This window comes from Hippocampus guttulatus, chromosome 20, assembly GCF_054856545.1.
Source record: "Hippocampus guttulatus isolate MCC_2025c chromosome 20, RoL_Hgut_1.0, whole genome shotgun sequence".
NCBI lineage: Eukaryota > Metazoa > Chordata > Actinopteri > Syngnathiformes > Syngnathidae > Hippocampus > Hippocampus guttulatus.
The window spans coordinates 6,630,973-6,654,669 of record NC_141280.1 but is presented as its reverse complement, the minus strand read 5'-3'; the positions used below and the strand labels follow the sequence as shown (position 1 = coordinate 6,654,669).

At 45.7% G+C, this 23,697-nt stretch overlaps 1 protein-coding gene across 2 annotated transcripts; it reads right to left on the bottom strand.

Moving 5' to 3' along the window:
• Window positions 1–14,440: 14,440 nt before the first annotated feature.
• On the bottom strand, window positions 14,441–23,122 carry LOC147187769 (single-minded homolog 1-like). Of its 2 annotated transcripts, none has more exons than XM_086100420.1 (11): window positions 22,898–23,122; window positions 21,714–21,796; window positions 21,530–21,632; window positions 21,358–21,468; window positions 20,868–20,953; window positions 20,195–20,394; window positions 19,929–20,035; window positions 19,661–19,808; window positions 16,225–16,381; window positions 15,748–16,135; window positions 14,441–15,380 (listed from the first exon to the last, which is right to left on the bottom strand). In XM_086100420.1, the coding sequence occupies exons 1-11, from the start codon at window positions 23,070–23,072 to the stop codon at window positions 14,653–14,655; spliced, it is 2,286 nt and encodes a 761-aa protein (XP_085956546.1). In that variant the 5' UTR covers window positions 23,073–23,122; the 3' UTR covers window positions 14,441–14,652. The 2 variants fall into 2 exon arrangements, with proteins under 2 accessions (XP_085956546.1, XP_085956547.1); XM_086100421.1 differs by having other exon boundaries at window positions 21,358–21,466; window positions 21,543–21,632.
• Between the last annotated feature and the right edge of the window lie 575 nt (window positions 23,123–23,697).

Sequence of the window (23,697 nt, the reverse complement as noted above, 5' to 3'; positions counted from 1 at the left end):
CGCCATCTGTTCGAAACACCGAGACCACCTCTGCGGGGCTGTTGCCAACAAGAGGATGCGTTTGTTTTGGGAGACACGACAGCACAAAGAGATGGGGCCCGTCTCTCTCTATCCCTACTTTGATCCCTCCATTGAAAGGACCCGGGCGTCTCGCTTCTCTTGGTAAAGCCCACTCTCACCCACAACGCGATACACCAACCATTCCCCCAGCTAGCCCGTGGCTGGTGGCTGACTTTGGTCAAGCGCGCACATGGCACTCTAGCAGAATGAGCCCATTGACGAGGCAACAGATTGCCTTTGAGTGTACCTGATGGTGATCCACCCTTACTTCTTCCCCTCGGCTCGTCCCCTTCTCGTCCTCTCGCAAGCATCCAAAGACAATCCCCCCCGTGTGTCTGTCATTCTCATACAAATTGCGAGTGGGTAGTGGATTTAGGAGAGTGGCAGAAGCCATTGTTTGCCAATCTATATCAAAAGGGGAGCGGCAATGTGGAGTGCGGTCCTTTTCTTCGTCGGGATTAGGGTCGGTTTTTTTGCTCAGCGTGCCGCTTTCTTCAGGGGGGATGCGTTTAAATCTGTGTAACTTTTTTTTTTAAACCCTTTCAAAAAAAAAAGTGATTCATTTTTTTTTCAATCTGACACAACAAAAACGCTTCAGTTCTTTTATTTGAATTGTAGATGAACCCTTTCATGCACTTTGGAACCTGATAAGGTGTCCACATTAGTCGCCGCTGTCCCTGACAGGGTTGAGATCTAAAATAAACCGGATTGAATTTGATTTGAATACTTAATTGGTCGTGTTTGTGTGATCTCGACGTTTCATAACACGCATAAGTAAAGATATGTAAGCTCGTTAGCCGCCACATTCAGTGGGGAGCCTGACCTCGATCCATCAAATGATCCGTCGTCCATCTTCTATCGAGGACAAACGTGTTTGCAGCGCTATTGGGGGGCCACGGGAGATATTTTTGTTCTGTTTGTCAGACGGATGGCATTGTTTTCAATTGATTCTTGTCCTCGCTGAACTGACGAGGAGACGTGCGATTTTTGTTCTTCTTTTATCCAAGCTTAAAACAGTATCGGCACTTCACAGTTTGATTTTTTTTTTTGTTTTTTGCGGAGAGACTTGCAACAGGTCTGTTTTTTTGGTCAAAGAGTTCCAAGCTCTACTTTCACTACCTTCCAGGTTTTTGTATACCGACTTGTATGTCACGAACTACCGTACCGTGAGCTACGCAGTTCTTGGCTGCGTATTATTCAAAGCAACATATCGTTCCTCGCCGCCAGCCCAACTCTTCTGTCAGTTTGAATCTTTTAAGACAAGCAGCGATTTGGCTCAGCGCTTTGCTCTTCCACAACCATCTTATTATTTATAAATTTTTTTACTTCTCAGATTTGCTGCTCCGCGGAACGCTATATCGCCCGGTGACCGCAAGCAGACGGACAAGTCGAAAGTCCTCTCGAAAATTGGCCGCCGAGACGACCAAAAGCAATCGGTCGGCGCAACGCCCACAACCCATCACCAAAACAACACGATCATCGGTACGTTTTTTTTTTTTCATTCTCATTTTCATTTTTTTAATTACCAAAGTGGAAATATCAAATGCCCACACGTATGCGTTTGTCGGGAGAGGTGGACGTTCGACATGCGATGGTCCATCACCGGGATGACAAAAAGTAAGTCGAAAAGCACATCCCTTGCGCGGGCATGAGTGTGACATGGCGTCATCTGCCTTCAAATAGGCCTTCTCAGGTGTTCGCGCTGATGTCTGTTTGCTGTCGGGAATCAGTGTCTGGCCCTGACCCTGCTAGCCCCAGCTACACCCCCCCCCCCCCCCACCACTCCCACCCCCCTGCCCTCTTTCTGCTCTGCTCTGGTCCCTCATCACCCCAGCTAATACCAGGCTCATTACACCGCCATCGATCGCCTCCCGACAAAAGAAGTTCTCTATCGCCTTTCGCTCTCCTGTCATCATTACGCGTCCTTTTTATCATCCGACATTGGTCCGTTTCTTTTCTGATGACCTGTTAGCGAGATCCTCGGATGAGAATTTGAGTTTTTTTTTTTCGTGTCAAATTGATTAACAATTGCTGCGGGTTTGAAATATATTGTTCTCCCCCCGGATATTCCACAATCGTGTTGCAATCGTCACAGCTGACTTTGCTTTGTTTCTTGCACTTGTTTGGCCGATTGACAAATTTCCCCGCAAATTGATGCAGTGATTCCGAAGAGCTCATACATGCGCACGCGAGTCAGTGACTGGGCACGTGTTCAACGGGGAAATGTGCAAAATTTGTTTCGCTACACTGCCAAGTCATCTGCTGTCTGCTGCACAATGCCCCCCCCCCCCACAAAAGATGATTTTTATATCAAAAGTGAATTCAAATCTCCTCTTCCCACTCATCCATCCCCTGCAGTCCAACCCTTCACGTTGCTTTTTATCTCGTCCCGTCGTCGCTGATTTGCCGCCTTCATATAATAAGATCCAATTTATTATCCAAATCTCTATAGTGGGCAGCCGTGTGTGGGCTGAAGTATAAACACCGCGGCGATGGCTTTGAGGGGAAAGCAGGTGTTGAATTACAACACTTCCGAGTGCGGCGGGGCAGCACGTTTCACGCAGATGCGCTTTACGCGCTGACGGGCGGCGAAACGGCTTTCGAGCCGTTTCATTGAGTTGCGTTCAAAGACTTGCCTCATATTGAACAAGCGTTATCGTTTTGTCGCGATGCTATGTATCTGTAATTTACGATTTGTTCAGTTAGTTGTGCCTGAAGTTCAACCGTAAAGCTTAAAGCACATTCGAGGTCCATCCCATCATTGAAAGAGATCCGAAAAGCCGATTTGTGAGTCCTCCTGAATTTACAAATCACCTATAAATCCCTATTGTTTGTTTGTTTTTTGTTTTTTGGAACGCTTCTATAAGCCATTTTTTATATGTCACGTAACAATCTAAGAATCTACTTTCGCCGAGAATAAAAACAAATAACAATTTGAAGGGAGGGAAGCAATATCCAGGATAATATCTCAGATTAATCGACCGCATATGTTTGGGGAGGAAAAAGAGTAAAGTGCTTTCTGTAGTGCGAATTATTTGCATTTCCTCCGCTACAGTAACTCGGCAAGGGGTCGTCTGTCCTCTGACCTCGCGCTGACAATCTGCGAATGCCTGTTTAAGGATAATTGCTTACATACCACGCTACACCCACCTCTTGACTCGCCATTTGCACCCCCCCTCCCCGCCTCACCCCCCCCTCCGGTTGGCTTTAATAAGCGGCTTACAGTAGACTTTTCAACGAGCAGGTACCACATGACCGAGGTGGCGCGCCCGGGTCTGCTGTTGTTCGTCAGGTTGGCGGTACCCTCAAATCCACCCCCCCCCCCACCCCACCCCCTCTCACCCCTCGTCCCCACCTCTACCTCTACGTCTTTGTTTCACGGCTGACAGAAGAAGTGCCAGAACTCCTCCGGCTCGAGTGATTTATGACCAGCAGCTGCTTTTGCAGCCCGTGACCCACACAGCTGGGTGTCAGATGTGGTCTCCCCTGTAAGCAGAAACTTATCTGGCAACCCCAACATCAGTCGCGAAAGGGTAAAGAGGAGAGAAGACCGAGTGTGAGGAAGATGGAGTGGCCAGACTGATCCTTGGAAAAGAAGAAAAAAAGAAAAGAAAAGGAGAAAGATGAAAGTGATAGCAAGGTAGAGAAATGGAGCTGGAGAAGACGGATTAAACAACACGGATTTTGACAGTGCTAAAGAAACAAAGAGGCGTTAAGTCGAAGTTCTTTCCCCGGCAAAAAGCAAAGCCCGTGTGGCTCCAGTCAATCGATTTGAATGCAGCAGCTTAGCTCGCCATTGATTTCTGCCGGTGCAAGGAAAGCAAAATGTTTGTATTATTTCATAAGCCAATTAGGTGCAAGGATACTCCTTCTCCCTGTGTGCCTATTGACCCACAGTCTGTGGCTGCGGCTTTATTGTCGGGGGGTGGGCTTTATAAAAGATCAATAACAGGCGAGTGATTGGATTATCGGTTAATCAATGCATTGTGCTAATATATCACCAGAGTGATTACAGAGCACTAGCTAATAGGATGGCCTCGGAGAGCGCCGAGGACATCGGCACAGGAAAAGTGGGCATCGTCGATGGAACTCCGCAGGGGGGCAAAGTTTGAGTAGATGTATGTCACACGTGTGTTGTATAAGATAGGAGGCTCAAAGTATGTTGTGTGGAATAATTACTATGAACTTATATAGTACGTGTATGCTGTTTTACCGTATTTTCCGCACTATTTGGCGTATAAGCCGCACCTTCAATGAATGGCCCATTTTGAAACTGTTTTTATATTTGGGGGGTGCCGCATTATAAGGCGCATAGAATAGAAGCCACGGTAGTGGCTGCAGTTGCGTTATGCATCCACTAGATGGAGTTACGCTAAAGGGAATACTGTACAATCCAATACAGCTTTATTTATGTGGCACTTTCACAACCGCTGCAGCTGTAACAAAGCGCTCTACAGGACATTTCGAATACGACGTCCAAGAAATCAGAATATTGATCCATGTATAAGGCATTGTCGGCTTTTGAGAAAATGGAATGCTTTTGGCGGTGCCTTATAGTACGGAAAATACGATTAATAAGAAAATCCCACAAGCACTTAATGCAATAATGTATATTTTTCACAGCTGAAAATTTTAATTTGATCTGTTCAATTATTTACATCACAAAATGGCAAAAATACGCACTTTTCAGTGTAGCATGTCCGCCGTAGTTAAAGTGTAAGGTGCTGGAAAACTTCTGTTAACATGTCGTCGATATCCTGCAACCTGAGAAGTGTTGTGGCCGGTCCACCAAACTTGACGACCATAAAAGTCGGGTTTTCTTGGTTGCCATGGTAACGACAGAGACCTTTCTCTCCCCCATTACAAGCCTGTTTAGCTCACCACAGAAATGAGTTGAAAGTCGTTCGCGTCATGGCCCAATATGCTGAGGCTTCCAAATCATGATGACCTTTGACCCAAAAGACACTCAACCTGGGCATACCAACACTCACATTCAATTGCGAGTGCATCAAGATTGCAAAAAATTCTCGCGTTCCCAACGAGCCGACAGCTGCTCAAGTTGTCCATTGTCTGCTCGTCTGAGAGCCGAAACGTGACTGGCAGGCTAATCTTGTTAGACTCTTAGCGGCAGTAAAGGCAGTAAGGTAATAATGCAATTATCACGATGAACCCCTTTCGCGAGTAATTATCCGTGTTTAACAACACGTCGTCAGATCATTTACAGCAACCGAGTGAGCGATCGCCTTCGATCCCCCCCCCCCCCCCCCGCCGCCCGACGTTTATAACTTAAGGAAATGACGCCAACGGCAACGGCGCTCTCGGCCACGGCAACAATGGAAGGATTGGTGCTTTTGTTCCACCTCTTTATCCATCTTGATTCTCGGAGACGGAGGAGAAAGTGGCTGACTGAATGAGATGTGGTTAAACATTTCAAATCCTTTTTAAGGTGTCTTTGTTTGGTTTCTTCTTAAGCTTGCTTTGTCCCGTGCCTCTTGCTCAAACACCAGCCTGAGACATCATCTGGTCCAGCGGGGCTCACACTGAGGAGCTTTGCTAAAGTTCCTGTTTGCTGAAGAGTTTAAGGGATGGTGGGGGGCGGGGGGGAGGGCTTCCATGTGACAAATTGTCAAAGAGCTTTTTATGGTGCGTAATGAAAAGGCAAAACAGGCGAGAAGAAAAGCAGCCGTGTGCGCGGAGTCGGCGCGGGGTGAAACGCTTTGAACAAATGAAGAATCTTTTCATTGACTCGAGTCCTTCAATTGGATTTATCAGAACCTAAAAGGAGTTTGAAGGAGAGCGGTACTCAGTTCGAAAATGTATGAGTTTTTAACCTTGACATTCGGATCGAAATATGGTGGAGAATAAAAATCATCTCAATGCTATGGAACATTTCGTATTTGTTTGATTGGAGTTACTTACATGCTGTGTGAACCGTATGCAATTTGGCGCTTACGATGTCTGAACTCAAAATATTCCAGTTGAAAGTCACCCCAGAGGTTGTCTAGCGTGACAGCGGGGAATTAGTTGCGTACACGAAAGCATATCGACAACGAGGTGTACAGAGGTACCCCTACTTGGAACGGATTAGGGCATTTACATGCAAAACGCGTCTCTACTTACAAAATTTTCTAGTTACGAAATTTCTTCCAGAACCAATTAATTTCGTAAGTAGAAGTACCACTGTTGTTTGGGACACCGTTTTATAGTTTACCAAATTGTGATTGACTTTTGAGGCTCCGCCCACCATCAGGATTCCGACTGTGATGATGCAATAGAGGCATCAGGAGGTATTTTTTTCTATTTCATCATTCTATTTCCCTACGCCCCTCGAGGCTGACGTGTACGATTACGCGCTATGTCCGACACGTATCTATACGCTAAACCCGGCTCGCCTTCGCCGCCTTCGCGCCGCTACCTATCAGCCAGAAGCTTTGTTGCCCGCTTTCTTCGCCGCCGTCGCCTCCCTCGCTGTTGAAGTGCCTGTTTAAAAAGCCCCCTCCGTCCCAGAGGACTTGTCTTTTACCCATCAGCCTCGTTGAAAGCGCTAATCAGGCGCAAAGCCGAGGGTGCCCGCCGCGCACTTGTTAGCCCTCGTCCCAATCTTTCGCCGCATCCCCTTTGACATCCACACGGGCACTTAATTCCACCACCATTATGTTCTTATGTTTCTATAGCCTCCTAATGAGACAAGAAAGGGGAGTATCAGGTTGTGTCCATTGATGCGGGCGTGCGTTGAATGAAAGCGTGCGCGGAAACTCCGAGCCATCTGTCCATTACAAGAAACGTGGCGGGTAATAGCGGAACCATGACCGTGGGGATCAGAACCCTTGGCAGGGTGTCTTGTATTCATGGACCTTTCAAGGCAGCCAGCCAGCACTGATCTGCCACGCCCCATCCTTGCCCCCCCTCCCTTAAAAATAACCATCCGTTCTATCTCCACTTGTTTATGTGCACCCGATCTCTGCGCGTCCCCTGATTCCTCAGGCCTCCGAATCCAGGTTGCCATGGGTGACGCGAGCCGCCGGGTCAGAGGTGCTCGTTGGAGGTTCAGTTCAGACTGTGGGCCCATCTGAGAGGACCATCTGGACGAGTGACCTGACATAATTAGTTATTAATTCTTCGTCAGGAGGACAGGGAGGGGGGGGGGTGCGCTCTCACTCGGCTAACTAACGCTGCTACCTGCGGCGCTTTGGTTAGCATCTGTGTCACAAATTAGCTTAACGGATACAGCGGAAGCTCAATTGCGGTGTTAAAAAACAGAAAACCGTGTCCAGTCCACTCAAAACGCTCCTTTTTGTACACGACTTTGTAAACAAAATCTGTTAGTTCCCAGAATGCATCACAAGGCTTGCTCCGGCGCCATCAACCCACAGTGACTGGTCACGTGTTTCTGGCTCGCATTGCTCTCGCTTTAGAGATAAACACATTTTACAGTAGACTAGAGCAGGCTAAAAAAAGCACCTCAATGCGGCGGCCATGTTGCCAGGGGTGTCTTTCCTCATCAAAACAACGTAGAGACAGACGTGGCGGCCATGTCGACAGGAACGGTTTTCCCGTTTTAGACTTGATGCAAAATCCCCACATTCACCTTGAACGAGTCACTTCTTAATCATTTGCCCGCAGTGTTGAGCTCTTTTGCCGAGAGGTGTCACAATCAAAGCGTACGGTGGTCCAATGTCAGCACCGGAGCCCCCTCCTGCTGATCTGGCACCCCCCACCTTAACGCCAGCACCACTACCGCCACCGCTGTCACTGCAGGGGAATCTCCTCATTGGCATGCAGGCGGTGGCCGGAGCTCCCTCGCTCTCTGGGGACGCTCGCCTCCTTTCTCCTTGTCTGTTTCCAGCTCGCTCCCTTTTGGCCTCCCCATCACGCAGCTGTCACGATTTTTTAGCGGATCCGGTGGGGAGCACGTGAACCGGCGAACGAGAGCCTGACTGGTTGCGACGCCATCAGAATATGAGCAAAGCAAACGTCTCAGAGGCCTCTCGTGATCGCTATTAGCAGTCAATTTCTATCATATGTGTCAGTACAGCGCCGTGGGATTGTTTCGACATCGCTGGGAAGTCTTTCATCTTTCATCATACTATCTTCTTATCCCCCTCAAGTATGACCAGTGGGCTTATTGTGCATACATTTCATGGCACACATTGATGACATGTTTGCATGGGGGGGGGGGACGATAAGATGCAAACAATCTAAACAAACAAACAATTGCTGCGACATGTGTCGGGGAGCTTTTCAAAGGGATGCAAGCACCGCAACCTGTGCGCCGCTTTGAATTTGGCGAGAGCGAAAGCAGAGACGAACGCCGCCGGCAGTCAGACTCAAGCTGTGGCCAAATCAAGCATGAAATCGGGAACAAAGGGATTCACGGGATTGCAGGGCATTAGATTCACACTTTTTTTGAGTACTGACAGGGTGTGTGCGTGTGTCACGATAGTGTAGTCTTTTTTTTTTTTTTTAAATAGTCTCATGCGAAGGATTAGTAAATTTCCAAATCAAGCTGTTTTTTCTAATGCGTTTCGGAAAGCTTTTTAAGGCGGAAATAGCATCTCCAAATCACATGGCACGGTCACACCACACAGGGTCTAAAGGTTACGAATGGCGTGAAATAAACTCTGTTGCACAGTGTACGTCAGGGGTGTCAAACTCATATTTGTTGCGGGCCACTTTGGTAAATATTTATGACACATGACAATTTGACATTCCGGTACAGATTTTAGAAAGGATCATGGAAGTTGACGCACATAATCTGCTTTCGCGGGCCACATAAAATGACGTGGCGGGCCAAATCTGGCCCCCGGGCCTTGAGTTTGACACCTGTGGTGTACGCTAACACAAAAAATATATATGATTAATAACAAGCACACAGACACACACATTTTTTTCCCCCCCTTACACCACAGGTGTCAAACCCAAGGCCCGGGGGCCAGATCTGGCCCGCCACATCATTTGTGTGGCCCGCGAAAGCCAATCAAAACGTCATTGACTTTTTTTAATGGGGTTTCAGTCCTAACGGCGCTCCGAGGGAAACGGTAACTAAAATGTGGCCCACGACAAAAATGAGTTTGACACACCTGTTGGGCCTCAACCACTTGTGATCAACTTGGGACCAATCCGGACTCTTGGTCGATCGCGATCCAAATGATTCTAAAGTTTATATTTATATGTCACATTATATAATGTTGCGTTCAATAAAAAGCCATGTGCCCCCCCCCCCCCCCCCCAGCATTTTCTGAGCTGTCAGTCAGTTCCAAAGTCATAAGTCAGGTGCTCTAACACACGAAGGAACCTTATTTCCGCCCCACTTTGCAAAATGCCCCCCCCCCGGTTTCCTGGCTCAGCCAATTAGATCGACCGCATGACCTCAATATCCTGCTCCAGCCAATCCGAACATCTAAACAGGCCGGGGCGCAGCGAGGCCTGCAGCCGAGGTGTCAGCAGCTAACCCCGACTGAATGTTTATTCAAGACCCGCGCGCTTGAATCCTTGCCCGCCGACTTGAGCGGCAAAGGTGCACACGTGTGCGGCTGCTCAGAAAATAATTGGATGTGCGTTGGATTCATTTCCCTGCACACCTCCTGCACTTGCGTTTTTTTTTTTTTTTTAAATACAACAATGCATTTAAGAGGCGCGGAGGAATTCAACAATCGCACGTTTATGCTCACGGAAGCCGTAAAGTTCATGAAACATGTTGAAGCGTTTTCCAGTCGAGTGGCTTCTGGAGGAAGACTCCCCACCGAGCGCTCGCCTGAATTTCTTAAATTGATGTATGAATATGCAATTGTCCCTCGATGTGGGACCTGAAATCAATCAAGTCGACATTGAAGGGGGTGAGGGGGGGGTCTACTCTGAGCCTTGCCACCTGTGTGTGTGTGTGTGTGTGTGTGTGTGTGTGTGTGTGTGTGTGTGTGTGTGTGCGTGTGTGTGTGTGCGCGATCCAAGCTCGAAGATTAACCACGCAGTATATCATATCAACAATGTCGTACAGCGACAACTGCGCTGTCTCCCAATCTGCAGTACGTCAACGCAAAACAGCTGCGGTGGGTTGTTTGGCGCGAGGAATGAAATCATGAACAAAACGGGATTTGCTCTTTGAATGATATATTCAACCCTTTCGGGCACGGCGGTTACTAGAGTGGACAGTTTATCATGTTTTCAGGTTATAGGGCGCATGAAAGAGTTAAATTAAGATTTGATGACAAACTTACCTTGAAATCGTGTACACTCAAATTAATACCGTGAAAAACAGTCAACTTTTCTCGTATTTGGCAGAGGTTAAGTTCAAATTGGATTTTGGGCCTTTTTATTTTTTTGAACCACAACGTAAGTGTTATTGCTGATAAGAAGCGGGGGGGGGGGGGGGCAATCACTGGACACCAAGGTTATAGTTAATGAAAAATAAAATAATTCAAACTATAATTGAAAAAAAAATATTAAAATGAGTGCATTTCAAAAAACAAAAGGTCATTGACTGAAACTACATTTTAGCTTTATAAAAGTAACTAAAACCAACTAATTGTAGTGAAAATGTCCTCCGCTTCCATCTTTCTCAATTAATATCACAATATCAGAAGAGCTCTGGTGGTTTATTTCAAATGTGTTCGTTTCAGTATTACTCTACAATACTCCTCAATCTTTCCCTTGAAAAATATGCCATATTCCCCCCCACAAAATAAAAATAAATAAAACGAATACTAAAAATGAATGATACAAACTAAACCAAAACGAATCATTTTCAGAATTTAAAAAAAACAAAACTAAAGAAACCGCTGTAAAAACGAAGCAATTTAAAACCACAGAAGTCTTAATGAAATAAAAACTAGAACTGACACACCCCCCCTCAATTTTTTTAAAATAAAATCAAGCTAAAAGCGTAACATAAAAACTGAGTTTTTTATTTTTATTTTTTAAACTCTACAGTCACTGTATAGAGCTTTGAAGAGTAACAAAATGCTAATGCTAGCTAATGCAACAAGAGAGTTGACCTGGCAGGTCCGTCAATGTAACGCAGACCATTTGAAAACGCTCTCTTGAAAGCTGAGTATTCGGTTGAATATTTTATAAAATAGTTTGGGCCTGGATGCTAATGTTTTGTATGTTAAAAAAAAAAGCATTCAAAAGTGAATGGCTCAGAACGTTTCACTCATAACTCCCTCGGAAGAGCAATTATTGTGTTCCTAATACTTACGTTTTGGTTTTTGGAAGTACCGTAATTTATTGCGTTACAATGGAGGACTTGTAGAGGAGTGGTGGAGTGCTCTCAAGGGGGTGCGGGAAGAAGGGGTACAGTGGGGGAGGAGGGGGGGTGCGAGCATGTGAGTCTGGGCAAATGGCCCATGTTTAGCCTCATGTGAAGCCAAGTGTAAAAGCCCGGAGGGCACATCAGTCAAAAGCCCAATTTTCCTGACCCCGCCCCCCAACCCCCCCCCCCCCCCCCCCAAAAAAAACCCGAAGGACTTTTGTAATATTTAAACAAACCAGCTCTAAATACGCACACACACACACAGACAACATTTTACGCCATTCTCTAGCATCTGTGATCCCGCTCGTGGAAGCGGCGCAGCGGTGATGTCTGGCAGAGCTTCACATGATCATGTCAGACATGACTGATGCCTCCAGACCGTGACCGGGGTCCAGACTCGGCGAAAATGCGCACACATTCATAGAAATGCGAGGAGCAGGCGTAACGTGTGCGACTTGAACTGCTTTGGAAACACACTTCTGCGAATGTCCAAGAGGCAAGCCAGCTTCTATATTCCTCTTCTTCTTATTCTTATTATATGTTTTTTTATTTTATTCAAGTACAGTACCCTGCAAGATGTACTCACTCCCTCGAAGCGTGTTGTTAAACTTTACAGCATATTCTTTTATATACTGTATATATATACTGTATATACAGTATATATATATGTATATTACACATAAAAGCTTCATAACGTTGACAACTACATTAAAAAAATAAAGTCAGTCAAACCTTTTCTTTGTGCACAGGATTTCTAGCGCCACACAGAAAAACATAAATTCCTACTTCTAGTCCACTCAGCTTTCGAAAACATCGGAATAAATATTAATGTAATTTCATAATGTTTATGAACACCCAAAGTGTTTTCAACCAGTATTTCATACGACCAAGATCTTTTGAAAATTATGCGGTGGTATTAACTTTCTGGGTGAACATTTATGTTTTATTTTTTTAACAACTCGAGATGCTCCATTTTTTTTTTCAGACCAGTGCAAGTACTGACATTCGACTACTTGCTGATTCTGTACCGATACTTGACTTTCAAAGTATGGGGTGTCTTAATTTTAACACTAGGAGGCATTATGTCAAATGTGCGCACACACACACACACACACACACACACACACACACACACACACACACACACACACACACACACACACACACACACACACACACACACACGATATGAGATGAAGAAGAATGCTAACAGGCTAACGGTTAGCATGTCGTGCTCACTGTTCTGAGCTTCAGGGTTCAAATCTCAGCACCGGGCTTCACATTTACGCATTTGTTTTCTCAGGGGTCCTCCGGGCTCCTTCCACGTTCCAAATAAATGGATATGATGTCGATTGACGACTCAAAATTACTCTTTAGTATGAATTTAAAGTGTGGCTAGTTGAGACCGCTTGTACCAGCTCCAGCTCACCCGTGACACGTGTGATGACAAGCGCTATGGAAAACAGATGACGATAGCGGATGATATTTTCACGTTCTTCCAGCTCTGACATCATGCTAGCGCAACAATAGAGCTGTCTTGGCCGGTTCAGCAATATCAGAAAACCACCAATGTAGATGGAAGTGGGGGTCACCATGGCAATAATCCGTGTCTAGCCAGTAAAAAATTCAAAATAAGCAGGAATTAAAATAAATGACATTTCGAAACAAAATCTTCCATCTTAAGCGGATATCAATCATTGAGTAGCTATTTAGTAAACGAACGGAAACAAGGCTGACTTGATCGGTTTACCCAGAGGAACTTTACGAGCAGACGCGTTGGCCGCAAAAGAGTCGTCGTATCATCTCGGCATCCAACGCGAATGCGAGGACGAGGACGTCAGCTTTTCGTCTGCGCGTCTTGTAGATGAGCCAAACCTCGAATGATGTTTATGGAAATCAAAACGCTTGATGTCATGGAAACTGTGAGAGTGTGAAAGGAGCCAGACGTGTTGTCTAATCGTTGCAGGATATCAGTCGTCATCAAGTATTATTAGTGCGCGTTATAAGCAGACTCCATCGGTGCACCGAGTTTTTGTGTTTTGCAGCCATTCGGCTGGTAATTGAAAACTTTCGGTGTTTGACCTGGTCGAATATTTGTCCTTGGAAAATCTAAACTATTTAACTCCTGGAGGACAATATCATTTTGTATCGAGTGGTATCACACCACCATTTACAGGACGGTATCATTTGAAGTTGTATCCCCAAAAGGGAACTTTGCACCCTGCTGTGCTTCGTTGTGATTTTTTTTTTTTCGCTTTGGTCACATTTAAGTTCTTTGTTATATTTACATGAATGACATTCTTTCTTTTGAAAATATTTTCAAAAAATATTTATTATATTCTCACCTTTGTGACGGCACAATATTGGAATCAGATTGTGCAAAAAAGTTGACAAAAAATCGACACAGACACACTCTTTGTTTCGAAACTGTATTCCGATTCAAACAAGTTTTTTTTAAACCAATAAATAATCTCCTCCCCTCGTCTCCAAAGATTCATCATGAGATATTTACATTATAAATTAAACAAGAAAAAACATTCCGCCTATGTTCAGATCCGACAAACAAATCTCATGTGAAGCAGGATTGAAAGCAGATTGTAGTTATGCTACATGAGGTTTAAAAAAAAAAATAAACAGCGGGACATTTATATCCTGATATGTAAACAATGTGGCGTTTTTTTTTTCTTTTCCTCAAAGTGAACAATATTTGGACTGCGTTGCTTGTAACAATTTTACAAACAAGCATTCGGCTTGCTGTTTCCGCTGCCATTCAAACACCGAAACATGAGATAGATGGCACATAATGAAACAGCCCACTGACAAATAAATACAATGAACCATTGATATTTTACACCGGGGTGGGGGGCAGTGGGGGGGGGGGGTGCTCGCCTTTCCCATGTTGAGTAAACCATTACTCCGACGTCTCTGCGCGCTGGAGGCAAACGGAGCCAGCGGAGCGACACATTCTCATACGGCCACTGGAAATCCAAGACAGATTAACCCAACAAAGCCAATTGCGCGTGAGACATGTTGGCCGCAAACATTGGCTTGATGTTTAACCAGACGAGAACTTTTGTCGCCTCTGCGGGAAGAAGGGGAATTCAGTTCGCCGCCATTCAAAATCGCGCTCGTTTTCCCTTCCAGCGCAACCGAAAGTTGGCTGCCGTTGCCTCTTGGCTTTTTGTGAACATCAGTTCATGAACTTTCTTGGCGGGGGGTGGGTGGGTGGGGGCGGGGAACACGCTCCAGTGTCAAGAACGACGACGTGAATCACCTTCCCGTGCTTTTGTAGCGTCAAGGTTGGAGCAATCCTCGTTTTCGAGACCCGTCAGCATCAGATATTGTCAGCTCCCGTTGGTGATAATCACAGAGGTGGCCTTGTGTCCCTGCATCTGCTCGGCCTGCATCCTCACGTGTGACGCCACGTCGTACTGGACCCCTCCGCAGGCCAGTCCCGAATAACTCCTGAGACTCTCCGGGTCGTACAGGTGTTCCAAGGAATACCCAGTCAATGCATAGGCCGCTTGCCTGTCCATAGGTTGCCTCTCTTGGGACGGATAGAGCAGAGGACTTCCTTGAGGTTGCGACTGATGAGGTGACAGATCCGTCTGCATGTAGTCTTTGGTGAGGGGAAGACCGGACCTGGGGATGACATCAGAACTGGGGCTGCTGAGGCGAGAGAGGGAGCCGGGACTGGTTGTGTTGTCGTCGTTGTCCAGAGGACCGGGAACTTTGACGCGGTGATGGAGGCGCTCGGAAGGGAGGTCGATGCACGGGGCTCCGGGGCCTCGGCACACCACGCTGGGCATGGTGAGCTGCGAGTGATGGGCGAGCGAGGAGTTGAAACACGGGCTGTGAGTCTTGGAGACGTTGAGCGGCGGTTTGTGCTGCTGAAGGCGGCTCTCTTCCTCTTTGATCATCTGCTGCGTGGCGCGGATTAGGGTCTCCATTTTACTGGGCTCTCGAGGACTGGCTTGGAATTGGTCGCAGTGGTACCGCTCGCCGGAATCGCTGGTGGACCCGCCGCCGTCCGGCGAACTCAAGATGCTGTCTTCATCCCAGTGGCCTCGTCCTGTTGGAAAAATCGGAGACAAAAACCAAACATGACGCGGTCGAACAAAAAACTTGCTTTCACTTCCTGCCAGCATTTACCTCTCGTATATTTTGTTGGAAAAAAAAGCTTTCTGCCCTAAATCTGCATGCGTGTCATGGAATCACGCTGACAACAGTGATTTGGGGCAGCGCATTGTGAAATGACTTGGCTTTCAATTTGAGGCCATTTTTTTGAACAGATGGTAGCAATCGACACACTGGCAAGAGACGGCATAAACAACTTAGCATGTCCCGTAATAACATTTTGGAAAGCGGCTACTAGGGGGCAGCAAGGCCAGAGCTATTTCCAGAAACAGATGCTTGCGGCGTCAACCCAAACGCCTCACCGTGGAAGGCGGCGTGGTAGGACGTGATTTCGTAGCCCTCGTTGTTGTCCGCAGATGGTTTCGGAAGCGCCAGCACGGAGCGCGTGGCATCCCACCACACTTCTCTTCCTGACTGGGGGGCTCCCAGGAAGTATCGTCCGCTCTGACATCGAACCCGATCGCAGGCGGTCGCGAGAGGACGGGTCTGGGCGTGGGCGAGGTCCTCTTCCAGGAGACCCAAGCCGTAGCACAGGGAGCCAGAGTCCGGATACAGCCGGTAGGCGCACGATGCCTCTGCGGCCTCGCTGGGATCCAACAATTGAGGCGAGGCGGCCTCCGTCAGTGGGCTCCCTCCCCATTGGCTGTCTTGGTCCGACTCGGAACGCTCTGGATTGAAGGCTGAAAATTGCTGGAGACGTAAGAAGACAAGAAGATGTGTTTGGAAGCTCTCTGACAATTAAGTTCTTCCCCCTGTTTTGTTCTATCAAAGTCGATTACCTGTGGGTAGGGTGACACTCTGACTTTAGCTTTTGGCTGGGTCAGACGTGACTTTGCGCTCTTCCTGTCCTCGTTGAGGCTGTCAGTGTAAGGAAAAGCCGGCTTGGTGGGGCTCATTTGGTCCAGGGACAGCTGCATTCCCTTGTACTCCGTGTCCCTTTTACACATCAATACAAAATGCTGTCAGGCGTCGCGTAGAAAAGCTTAAGCTAGCATTTATCCTAATATCCCGCCACGGATTGACCCCGTAAAGTGATGGGATCCCAGGATTCAGCCCTTGGTTTGCTGCGATTTATCATTATCGTGTTTTCTTCTTTAGGAGTGCAACGGGCACAATTTTGAAAAGCTCTTCTTCCGGCGTTCAAGCACGATTGCCCTTCGGCAAAACTAAAACCCTGTTTGATTTAGAAGGATCTACACGTCGGACACAAAATGGACGCCGATCGCGGCGAGCGGAGGTCGATTTTGTTTCAGTCTCGTTCGAGCTTTGGAAAAGCTACTGTGGTTTGATAGAGATTTCAGGGGTTGACATTTTAGAAGAATAATTCCAGTTTGAGTATAACTGGTTGCAAAACGGAAATAAATGCGCTGATTGGCGATTACTGTCGTCTGCTGTTGGTGTTACTAACCAGTCTAATTAGTTTCCAACCATCCAAACTGGGAGCGCTATTCAAAACAAGAAGGCTAACAAGCTAGCTAAAATGGGAGGTTGACTCATGAACCCGTTCAAGAGATATCGTTCAGCAACAACTAGAAAGCTATCTTATTTCAACTGGGATACTAGTCTCTGTAAAAACAAAGATAACGGTCCAGGTTGTCGTCAGTCTTTCGCCCGACGTCAACCAGGGACTGACTTCAGCTCCCGATTTTACATCGTAGGTTTCCCAAAACAACGGGTCAGTGCAAAACGCGTGTCCAAAACATTTCGTTCACTACATCCAAGTCATAATCCTCCTGACATTTGAGTCTGCCTTTTAAAAATATTCTCAATTGATCCCGTTCAAATATATGACATGAATGACACCTGCTTCTCCACGCTTTTGACAATTTCAAGCCAGCACGGCGGTACTGAACTCCAGCCAAAGTGTCAGCGCAGAAGGGAGCGACAAGGCTCCCGTGTCAAGTGCTCAGCAAACATGAGCCTATTATAACTTATCACATCAACAGTATGTAATAGCAGCTGCCTGGCATTTGAAACCCTCTGGCCCATCCGTGACCCCGCGTTGCCGGCCTCTTTAATAGGCCTCTAAATATGACCCATTCTTTATGTACAACACCTCAGGAGAAAGGCTGTGTTTGGATAGCCACCAGCGAGTGAGTGTTATTTGCTCTTGCGAGGTGGAGTTGCGACGCTTTCGTCGGGATGGCGGGGGAGGGGGGGGGGCATCCTATCTGCACCCTGCTGACTCGTGGCTGAGCCAATAATGTCGGGCCATTGTGCAAACTCAGCTGTGTTAGCCGAATTCCACCTCGGGGTCAATGTCAGACCACCTTGCGCCTGAAATGCACCGGCGCTGCGGCTCCTGACATCTTTTATTAATGGCGTCTTGTTGGCTGCTTGTCCGTAATTGTTTTGCTCTCGAATGTTAAAACAATGCCTGCCGTTGCTTTGTTTCCATCTCGATTCAACGAAGAACCATATGAATGTGGATGCGTTACATGCACTTAAATATGACACGTTGGATGAACCGAACGGAACAAGGCGAACCCGCCGTGTGCTAGCTGGGAGATAGCTATTGATTGCTAGTCCACCGTTCGATCGACTTTGCTTTCTTTACACTGCCGATCGATGGCGGCAGTAGAGGCTTTTTGATGGGGTTCAATCCCGATGTTTGTCTTGCTGTCTCGGAAGGGTCTGAGTGTGATTTGTGCTCTCATAACAACTTCTGCTGCCATTTTTGGTAGATTTGTCAGGAAGAGAGCATTTTGGGATGTACCTTTTCTACAATATACATACATTTTCTATATAATCTGTCTTGTATGAACATAACGTAACGGTGGTGTCCTTGTCAGTTTCTCATAGGATGCTTAGCACAGAGTCAGCCCGGTCACGAGGTTTAGTTGACGTCTTCGGGGCTAATGATGCTGAAGGCTGCGTCTTTTGTCGGATCTGACCGCAACGTTTGATACGGTGGACCACGGTATCCTGTCAGCTCGTTGGCAGCACCAGGTGGACCTTAGTGGTAGCGCTCTAAAGTGGTTGAGATTTTATTTGGTAGCTTGGAGTCCCATTCTGTCCCACTGTCTTTTCGTGTTCCACAGGGTTCAATTTTCAGTCCCCCGCTTTTTTCATTGTATTAATTTGTCTTAAAATACATTTTTACTTTCTGGCTCGACTCGACTTGAGACTTTCATTGTTTTAGCGTTTTATGGTGTTTACTGTTTTTATGTTATTGTTTGAACGATCTTTTTTACTGTACGACTAATTTTCACTCCGTTGTACAGCACTGTGCATGCAGCAATGGCTGTTTGTAAGTGCTCTTTGAATAAAATTGAGTTGAGTATATGAAATCACATTTTCTATTTAATGACGCTGAATCCAAACTTTTTAAATAATGATACTCTTAGTCCCTTCGGGGAGAATTCAGTTTACACTCTTGAAAATGGTGCCTTGCTCAAGAGCACATTGACAGTAGCCGGCAAGCATCATCTTTCCAACAACGAGCTGCCATTTCTACATTATCGTCTTCAGACGGACTCCAACCCGAATCAGAGTCCTTGATCATAACCAACTGCAGATTAGAAATGGACACTGGCTATCATTTTCCTAATTTACCGCTTTGTGCGCCGCCATGTTTTTTGCAATAGTTTTGATTGACAGCGGGGTGCATTGTCCACATAGGATCCAGGCATGAGGCGTATCTATGGATAACAGATTCCATGCCAGACACGACAATATGTGTGGTATTTTCTATACGTTGTGTTTGCATTTTTTATTGTGTGTGCTCTCAAGTCTGTTTTTATATGATCTCAAATGTGCATATTTCACCTCTTGTAAGTCTGATCCATACCCGCTGTGGATAAAAGGGGTTTCTGATTTGCTTGTTTTAATCGGAAGTGGTCTCAAGTAGAGGGGGAAAAAAAAAATCAGCCACATGCATGGATTGCGCAAGCGGAAAATTCAATTTCACTCCCTCTCATCACTATGATTTTCCATGTGGCCATGTGTAGCATCTTAGACATGATACTTCCACCAAATTGTTAATTTATTTTGGTCTTTTTCTTTTTAGATCACAATTATCCCGTTCAGGGTCACAGAAGAGGCCGGAGCCGACGAAACTACACCCTGGACTTGTTTCCAGTCCTCCACCGTGCAATTTAGTGGGGAAACAATCCCACGTTGGATTGCACGAAAATCTGCTATGTGAACAACGAAACGACCAACAGCTCCCCATCAAGGTGAGTTTTAAGCATTCACAAATCGTTTTCGACTCACGTGAGGACGTAGTTGACACTGACGATGCAGTGGGGTCTCGATGACCTGCTGTTGTGGACGATGGTGGCGTAACTCTGCACCCACACCCATCCGCCGTGCTTGGCCAGGAAACGGTAATACTTAGTGGTGACTTGGCCCTTTACCAGCACTGGAGGTGGGTGTGTGGGGGGGGGGGGTGGATAAGAGGAATCACACAGATGACAGAGCGTAGCGCGTTTGTGCATGTGTGCGTTTGCGTAATGGTCCGCATGTGTCCGGGCGCACTCACGGAGGTGGTGCGCACAGCGGAGGTGGAAGATGTCGCAGCTGTGCACGTGATGGTACAGAGTTTTCTCAATCAGGTCCTGCGGCTCATAACCTGTCAGCTCGGCGACCCTGCAGAGACATGATTAGATTCTGTTAAAAAAAAAATATAAAAATAAAACGGAGCCATATTTACGCTTTACTGCCGAGGGAAGAGAAATCTGGTTGTAGTTATCAGGTGGCACTTGCAAACTTTCACCTAATGACGGTCATTTGGAAACGGGCGCTCACCTGGAGTCCAGGAAGATGAGCTTCATGTCCAAACTGGCCCTGAACATAAACATGTTGCTGTGCAGTTTGATTTCGGTCACGGCGCTGGGGGGCAACGAGTGCCCCACTGCCACCAGGCCTACGTTCTGGTAGCAGCCCTCAAAGGGGGCCATGTCCAGGCTGTACTGGCGGATCTTCAGGTAGCCACTGCAGTGGATCACCTGAAACGGAACATACACGTCGATCACTGTACGATGTCGAAACAATTTCGCTTAAAGAATGGATGCATGATTACATCATTTGAGAAGTGTATTCAAGTCCATACAATGCATAACATGCAAATTATTGGTTTATTTTTTTTGTCCTTTTTAATGTGCTGTTAAAAACAATATAAAACATAACTCAGATTTTTATTTTTTTCTGGGGGGGGGGGGACTAAAACAGTCAGTTCAGTTGGAGCAACTTTGAAATCAAAATAATTGACATTTATAAGAAACAGTGCGAGTTACCACAATAAAGCATACACGTTGTTTGCTCCAAAGGAACATTTAGTCCTGTTAATTATTTATTCCTTTGTTGCAAATGCGGGCAAGGAATTTGTCACGTTAGCTAAACTAAAAACATTTTGTTGCATTGACCTTTTTTTTTTTAATATTTTTATTTTTAAATGAATCCAATCCCATTTTCATATTACCTTATATCCGCCACTGGTGAGGCCTGCGTTCCTTTTGGCCAACACACATTTCATTCTCAGAAAGAAAGAGCGCTCCACTTCATATTCTGAAAGGAAAATCATTTTAAAAAATATATATATTATTAGTAGCAGCACATCAATAAAACACAATAGTGCCTGCACTTATAAAACTGTGGAGAAAAAAATGTAAACGAAAAACAGAAGTGACAAACCGAAGTGCAGTTTATTCAGGCCTATAGATTGATTATAACACAAATGACTAAAGTAAGCAATCGGAGGGCTCAAGGAAATCAACTAAATACTTCCAGGTGTATACTTTGGCGACATTTACGCACACTGCGCGTCAATCACGCGTCACTTTTTAACACTGACACGTCTGTTCCAATGATTGCGTCGCTCGGCACGCTCATGACATAGCAAATAGACAAGAATAATGAGATTCAAACTCAGAATGGAAATTAGTGGGATTTAATTTTATTTTTTTTTTTACCTTGGACAAAATGCGAGTGGTACGGCTGATGTGGCGTCAGGACAGCTGTCATCTCGTCGTGATCAGCTGGGTGAACGTATTCATAAATACTGTTTCCGGTCAACTCTACCTGTGGAGAACAACTCCGATCAAGAACATATACCAGCGCGCATGCAAAACCTAAATCAAAAATGAACGAAACCGACCTGGGATAGTCCTAAGTGCACGGACGCGGTCTCTGAAATGTACATTATTTTCCCATCCGGAGCCACAACGAATATAAAGCCATCCAATGTCTAAACATAAACCAAAAAAAAGTGGCATTTGTTAGAAACCACTTTGCATAATAATAATAATAATAAATTAGGATGAGAGACCTGCAGTAGATGAGAGCCCAGCTCACGCCCAAGATTATCCAACGGTCTCGTTCGATTTGTATGACCCCAAGCTTCACCCAAACCTGCAATAATAATAATAATAATAATAATAACAACCAAAATAAAAGCAAATGTTAAATGCACTTGAATATTTAAAAAAACACGGCATTTCAAGTCAACGTCACACTGTTCTACATTTAAATGTGATGTGTTGTGGCTATCGTGGAAAAACAAACAAACAAACGTATGCGAACTCATTCCACAGGCCAATAAATGAGAAGCGATTACATATTGCCGCTTCATTTGGCAGGTCATCGTTATTTCCGTTATTCGCTATGGACAAAATCATGACTCTTGTTTATCGTCATACAAATAGAGTCTTACAAATGCGTGACAATGACAAATGTAGAGCCTTTTTTTTTTTAAAAATGAACACGCTGCATTTTATTCACTTGTAACCGATTTAGAGAGAGAGAGAGAGAGAGAGAGAGAAAGAGCGTTTTTGCACATTTTTTGCATGCAAGGCTGAGCGCGCGCGTGTGTGTGCGTGTGTGTGTGTGTGTATGTGTGTGTGTGCGTGCGTGCGTGTTTCCTCGCGCTCACATGGTTTAAGGTGATTACAAGCCCTGCAGGGCCCTCGCCGTAATAGCAGCGCCTTGCTCGCAGTCACGCAGCCCGCAGAGCCTTATATGCTATACCGGCATTAAAAAAAAAAAAAAAAAGAGAGATGAGGATGGAGGTCTTCGCTTCATTTGCAAGGCTGCAAGCTCGATCAATGTCACATACACTTTAGCCGAGTCTTCGACTTGCAGTGATTGCATTCATAAGGCCAAAACTGCTCCAAATACCGCCGCGCGTCCTCCGATACGATACACAGTCGGTTGAAATGTTTTTAAATACGTGCTTCCTAAATTATTCTTTCGAAGTGAGGGTCCTTTGGGGTTTTTTTTAACGTGAGTTGGAGTTTGTGGACGTTGCTTTGTACTGTCAAATTGTTCCTGATGAATTCGCTTATTAGTGAGTGGTATGAAATGGAGGTTATGAATTTTTGTCGACATATATATTTTTTAACAAGTTGCATTGACTAACCTTCCAAGTGTTTAACTCACACCACATTAAAAAAAATATATATATTTATAGGGCCCCGCAACCAAAATATAATCAAACATGCAGTGCTGGCTCACCCTGCGGGAAGACGATCCTCATCTTCAGGTAGCTGGTGGTCAGCCGAATGATGGACGCTTTGTCCAGCTGCGACGTAATGGCCGATGGAAGCGGCAACATTTTGGCCAGCTCATAAAATTCACTGTTCTCCTTTTCCCGTCTAGTCCTTGCCGCGGTTTTCGACTTCTCCTTCATGTCGATGCCGCTTCTTCGTTGCTCTTGCTGCTGATGATTGTGACGACGATGACGATGATGCTGATTGCATATGCGGCCCGGTGTGCTCCTTTCACATCGGCGTTGCGCTTTGCCTCCTCGCCATCGTCAATCAAATAGTCTGATTTGTTTCGTGTTTTTATTTTAGTCAAAAAGAAAGATGCACTCGAGATATTGGATATCCAGCGTGTTGTTTGTGCGTGTGTTTAGATATCCTTGGTATTCCTGAGATCCGCAATCACGCGTCCGATGTGCAGGCTTGCATCCATCGCCTCCTGCACAACCCAAACAAAACGTTATAGCTGCTCTAGCCAACTGTGTGATATATATATATATATATATATATGGCTGCTGCAGAACACAATCAATTTAAATAATTTAAATTCTAAATCAATCACCATAGGCTCTAATATAAAGTAACCAGCAATTCAAATCCCTCATATGTATATCCCCATATACAGGAACAATTACAGCAAAAGAGGCAGGAAATATTAACCGGCACTTAAATTTTCGCTTTCATATACGTATTGATAGAGTGACATTTTCTAAAATGGATTGCTAATGTACACCCGGATGCTTGGATTTGTTGTAATAGGAAATATTGCCT